Source organism: Barbatula barbatula (genome assembly GCF_947034865.1).
Source record: "Barbatula barbatula genome assembly, chromosome: 17".
Classification (NCBI taxonomy): domain Eukaryota; kingdom Metazoa; phylum Chordata; class Actinopteri; order Cypriniformes; family Nemacheilidae; genus Barbatula; species Barbatula barbatula.
This window is the reverse complement of record NC_136780.1, coordinates 5,806,426-5,812,782: the sequence shown is the minus strand read 5'-3', so window position 1 is coordinate 5,812,782 and position 6,357 is coordinate 5,806,426. Positions and strand designations below refer to the sequence as shown.

Sequence of the window (6,357 nt, the reverse complement as noted above, 5' to 3'; positions counted from 1 at the left end):
TGAAGCGTGGCTCATGGCTCATTTGTGCTAGGACATTTTTATTTTCACCTATGATGATCTCACAGTGTTCACAATTTCTGCATCTCATCATTCTGTGGTCAACATACTCATTACACTTTACCTTAATTGTGATATACTAACGGTCTAAAGTTTTAGAACTTTTAAAATGTTTCAAGGTTTTTAAGACAAAAGAAGATATTTTGAAGAATATTGGTAACCGAACAACAGCCCATTGACATGCATTGGTTTTGTGTATGTGGCCTACCGTCATTGTTTGGTTACCAACTTTCTTCAAAATATCATATTTTGTGTTCAGCAGAAGAAAGAAAGTCATACAGGTTCAAAATTACAAGAGGTAAATGATGAAAGAATTTCCATTTTTGGTATACTATCCCTTAAAGTGTCTGAAATCAGTAGTTTCATAGAGAAAAATATAACTGTGCAAAGAAACAATTTGTCATCGCAAAGCTAACGTTTTTTTTCATAAAAATGTTTTTGAGGTGGATGACTTCAATTGAATAATGAAGAAAGAGCAGCCAATCAGAGAACAGAATAGATGGCAAGTAATTCTGTATTGTTCTAGTTCCTGGAGCTGCTTGATAAAATAAGAGAACATTTCTTTATATTTTACTTTCTTTTAAATGTGTTGCATATAACAACTTTACTCCGCTAAACCATTATTTATAAATTTGAAAAGTGTCCTTGACGGTAAATTTAACCCACCAGTCTGAGATACTTACTGGCATTCACAGACACACACACACTTGTGAAAGATTTGCATTATGTGGTGTCGACCCTAGCTTTAACGCAAAACTACAGCTTGTCTTCTCTGTGGGAGGAAATGACGCATTGGGTTTAGCTTTAACCCTCAACTTTTGTATATTTATATAAACGAAAAAGCTTATCTGTTAGATGAAAAGCGAGTAGAAAAACAGATTATATGTGATATTTGATGTGACACATGCAGATGTTCTGATATTTATATATTCCCTAAAGCAGCATGAGTGATGTGCGGAGTCTGAAGTTTACACTATCACGATACGTTGTTTTTGTTAACCTCAAGTGTGACCAGAGAGAAGCTCTTGTGATGTCGCAAATGACGCGACTGGTGTGGGTCGACAGTGTCATTAGATTTTCCATTGAAAAGGTCATTGTGGGAGTATTTGATGTAGTAATGTAGGAAGACGACTGCCAGTTTCAGTTTATTTATGATGTAATATACTATGTCAGTATATCTTGGATTTTCAGTCAATTAGTTGTTGCCCATGGACGAATTTCTGTAAATGACACTGAGAGACTCTTTACAGACTAAATAGAGAAACTGGATGACTCAGTAAGACACAAAAAGTGTATTACATTATAATCACTTGACATTATTTTTGTGCCATTTAGTATATTTAAATGCTGCCTATATTGAATTGCTTTAAAATAATGAAAAGAAAATCAGGTTACTCAAACCAGACATCCCTGGAAAATGGCCCTCCTCTCAGGCGAGCTGAAGAGGTATGATCAAAGATGCCCACCTGGTTTTGCTGGAGCATCTGGATGCAGGTCTGAATCTGTGATGGGGTTTCAAAGACAATACATTTAACACTTCCATAGAGCAACTGTAATTTCCCCCACTATTATTATTATAATATGCTGCTTGTCATATGACAACTTCTGATCTGAATATTGGAAGTTACGTGCACATTGGTAGCCTATATGTCCTGCCATAGAGAATTTCAGGTAAGCGTATCCTGCAATTTGGGAACATTATTCGTGTTTTCTAATCTCTCGTGTGATCATTTGACTCGTACCCTATAGAATTGCCACAAGACTAGAACGTGATCGTACGAGTTCTTACACGCAAATAAATTAACACTTTGAATCCCTTTTGAGATAAAAAGTGGGGGAGAAACAAATACGTGGATGTGAATCACTTTAAGACAGTAAAACAGGACCATCATATGAACTTTTATGAATGTATGACTTGTTTTCAATGTAACTTTGTGTTTCCCCCAAAGTTGTCACTGCAAGGAAATGTCAAGCTTAAGTTTTCTTTCAAACTTATTGCTTTAGAAGACGCTTTATAAAAATGTCTTTGTTTGAGGGTGCTTTCCCTCACAGTTGTGACATACTTTGATAATCACTACAAAACACTTGGGAAGATGCTGTCTTTGCTATCCCCATTCCAGTCTCAAAGGTAGACACATGTATTGCCAAATTGTGCCATAACTCTACATTCATACAGTTTGCAGTTCAACAGGTTAATTTTGAAACACACAGGTGCCTGCAATGAATTTCCATCTGAATGAAGTCGAAATGAAATGAAAACACGTTCAGGTAGTCCAAACAATCAGCGTGAGAAAAGCTCCCGTGACAAGTTTTGTGTCGTCCCGTCTCCTGGCTGGTTCCTTGCCCCTGTAAATAAGAAAAGTAGTCTCAGTTTGTGAAAAATCCGAGCTTAAGTTCTTAATATTAGACAGAACGCCAAGCGTTGTGATAGCACGCATTTCATGTCAGATGGGTTAAACTGCACGTTTGAGATGTGTACACACGACGAAGGCAATAAAAGCGGAGAGCAGACTACAAAGGCAAGACAGTGACACATAAAAAGACAAAAGACCGACCGATGTCTTACGGAAAATCGTCAGCGTGAAAAAGACGACCACGTTGGAGCTCCTTTGACTCCACGTCATCGCTCGCCGCATTTGGCCACGCCCATTGAGGTATAATAGATGCGATGATTAAAATAAAGTGGTAGTGGAAATTCTCATCACTGTATGCGTTTGGAGAGGTGGAGACCACTACATTGGAAACAGTAAGAGAGAATATTATTGAATTTTTACATTATTCATAAAGGCTATATGAAGTGTGTATAAAGTTTTATTATTGAACCCATTGTTTGAGTTAATAGAGCTGTAATATGTGCTACTTTTCAATTTAACCATTTGATTTGAACCGAATCTGACTTATTAAGTGTTTAATTGTGTACTGTTTGTTCTTTTGGGGAATATGTAGGACATGCATAGGGATTTTTAAATCAGCTAATAGTAACATTATTTAACAAAGCATCATTTTAATATTTAAAAGTGTATATATATATATAGGCTATATATTTGTATTTTTATTATTATTCATATTCCTATTATTAGTATTAGTATTAATACTAATACTTAATAAACAAAATAGCAAATGATAAATTGATACATTTAATAAACTAATGGTTTATTGAACCGATCGTGTTTTTGTCATTGTACAGGACAACATGCTTGTATTTGTGCATGGACTTTGTTATATCTGGCTTATTCTGGCTGGTCTGGTGCCCTACACTAAATGTGCAGACAGTGGCTGTGATGACTGGACTATTTCGGTTCAAGATAGTCAAGATGTGTGCTGCACGAAATGCAAGCAAGGTACAGTACACAGCTCGAAAATGTGTTATCTGTATTTTAAGAAGACATTTCGCAATGTGTGTCATTTAATGACACATTTGAGGAATTTAAAGGAAGAATTAAGATGGAGATTAATCACCTATAAGTGACCAAAAGAAATACGTTTCAGGATTTTGAAAGAGCCACATAAAAGGGATGTGGTTTAACACCCAAAGTGAAATCCATTAAGTGTTTTCTCATAGTAGAGTGATTGGTTATGGCTGCCTCAATTTAAAGTGACAGTTCACACCAAAAAAGCCTATTACTCACCTCTATTGTATGGACACGAAACCCATTGGTTACCAACAATCTTCAAAATATCTTCTGTGTTCTGCAGAAGAAACTTATCTTAAATAATCAAAAATGCATTTCTAGGACCCCTTACAATTGTCAATGAACATTAAGTTTTTATATGTGGTTGTGGTAACAGGGAACCGCTTGGTGAAGGCTTGTGGAAAAGATCCGACGTTGCTCTGTACACCATGTGAACCCAAGAAATACACGACCAATCCTAAAAGTTACTCCTGCATGTTATGTACCCAGTGCACAGGTATGAGAGTTTCAGTTTTACATCATCCTTGAGCCCACTCAACAATAACAATAATACTAATAATACATAATGTGTAAACATTATTAGTGAACAAATGACTGTTTAACTCATAATAAAATGTGGTTCATGTGAATGTATTTTTCGACAGGTCTACAGTTTACACTTAAACCTTGCAATATCACGAGCGACACCGTATGCGGATGCAAAGCTGGATATAGGTGTGGAAACGAGAGATGCTCTTACTGCGTTACTGAATGCAAAACAGGAGAAGAACCTGCACAATCCCGTAATCATTTTATTAAACCTCATTTCTGACCTTCACCTGAATGCAGTTTAAATGATCAACTGTCGAAATTTCCTTTTAACACTGTATGACCGAATGCTTGCAGGTTTGTGTAGGAAATGTCCAAACGGAACATTCAATGACAAAATCCACAGCATGTGCAAAAAATGGAGGGAAAGGTATTTTTCAGATTCAGTCTTAATTTTCTTATCAGAACAGTTTCTTGTTTCCTTGAATAATCTTCAGTACGTTCAATCTTTTTATATGTTTTACCTGTATTCTTTAGTTGTCCAAATGGCCACATTTTGGACACCAAAGGAAATGCATTCAGGGACCATGAGTGCATATTTGACAACAGAGTAACGATCATAAACACAGACAAAAACAAAAAATGGAATGAATCCGAAACAACACTTCAAGACAACTCCCTGCCTGCCGTGGCAGAGAAAAATCAAGGTATAATTATATCTGTGCTCCGTAAACAATAAGCAGTGGATTTTCTTTTAAACTGAATTTTAATTCTTGACAGCAGGACATGTTTTTTGTATCTTATAGATAAGATTAAATGGATTCCAGTCTGCATCGCTGGAGGTGTTGCGATGCTGTCCGTTCTCTGTTTCATCGCATCAGTGACTACATGTGTTAAAGCACGGAGCAAAAAAGAGAAGCCCAAAACTGCAATGTCAGACCAAGGTACATTAATGAAGAACTCGTTCATGATGCATTTACAAAATAACCATCCCTCAATGACATCTGAAATCTTGATTTACTTCATTTAATGTCTTTCAGAGCTATCAGAAGAGTCCAGGATTATGGTTGTGGAGCAGGAGGCCTGTAGTTTCCATCATCCAGAGCAGGAACAGGGCGGCAGCTCCGAGTCCATCAGCACGCAGGACTCTGAAAGTAAACTCATAGTTTGACTTTATGGGACAAATTATGTCGTCATGGCTGTATGAATCGATCACCAGCTACAAGTCGAGGATATTAAATGTCAGAAGCACCTTTACTTGCAGAAGGTCTTACTGTAGGTGTGCAGTAGCGCAGAGTGACGGCACTTTCTGAGAGTAGGCGTCATGCGTTGTTGCTTGTGTCATATTTAAGGTCAAAACCCTCTTGAAAAAATACCCCGGTGGGCTTCCCCAGCTTTATTTAAAATGGTATCATTTACCATCTTTAACTAGTGATTTTTTTGTCATGTTGGGTATCAGCAGAGAGTCTGCTCTTGGTAAATGAGGTTCATCAAGTCAGACCATTGATAATTTCATGGAGGAAGTGTACGTAAAGATTGTAACATGTTTTTAAGTAGCTCAACTGGTAGAGTGGCGCTGACAACCGCATACCAGAATGAAAGGTTAAATTCCATAGCTATGCATACATTACATGCCTCAATTGCACTAACATGTTTACATGTACAGTAAATGTAAATATATGGACTAATATATGGACTGCAATGCCTTCCTTGTATTGCACTATACAGCTTGTTTTTAATTTTTTATATCGTTTCGTACTGTACCTTAAGCAAATCTTCCAATCTATTTTTGGCGGGGATTTCCTGAAGGCAAAGTCTTACAGGGATATATTTCCGAGGTCACTAAGCCAGTTGTTTAAGGGAAAACTCCTTTACATCTAAACCTTATCGGATTACCCCGGTGACTCATTGTGAGTTCCAACATAACCCAGGTGAGTCTACCTGAAGTCAAACATATGAATCAGATGTTAAATCGGCCAGCTTGCTAGGATAACTGGATTCAAGTTTAAACAAACAAAATGAGTTAATATTCAGCTCCACTGAGATTTGTCACGGTGTTGAAAAAGGAATATGAATGGCAAGAAACATCTGGTGGGTGAGAAGCAATATGACAAAAGCTGTTTAAAGGTCACCCCATTGTATGTGAATGCGTCAACGTTCCCTACATAAAATGAATCATGGACGTGTCACGATTTTATTGTGTGGCTTTTGTAATGAAGTAATCATCACTTTTTGTTGGCGTATCACTGAGTTTTATGATGTATTGTTTGCACAAAAAATAAATGTACCTCTTTCAAACAGAAACAAAACCAAATCCCTATTGGCTCAGACAGATGTCACTTTCATTTCGGGCAGGAAG

General features: G+C 37.0%; 1 protein-coding gene across 1 annotated transcript; it reads left to right on the top strand.

Moving 5' to 3' along the window:
- Positions 1-2,322: 2,322 nt before the first annotated feature.
- tnfrsf9a (tumor necrosis factor receptor superfamily, member 9a) lies at positions 2,323-6,293 on the top strand. The gene is made up of 8 exons (XM_079477724.1): positions 2,323-2,803; positions 3,245-3,398; positions 3,847-3,966; positions 4,115-4,252; positions 4,356-4,428; positions 4,536-4,705; positions 4,805-4,942; positions 5,039-6,293. The coding sequence occupies exons 2-8, from the start codon at positions 3,251-3,253 to the stop codon at positions 5,167-5,169; spliced, it is 918 nt and encodes a 305-aa protein (XP_079333850.1). The 5' UTR covers positions 2,323-2,803; positions 3,245-3,250; the 3' UTR covers positions 5,170-6,293.
- The last annotated feature ends 64 nt before the right edge of the window (positions 6,294-6,357 follow it).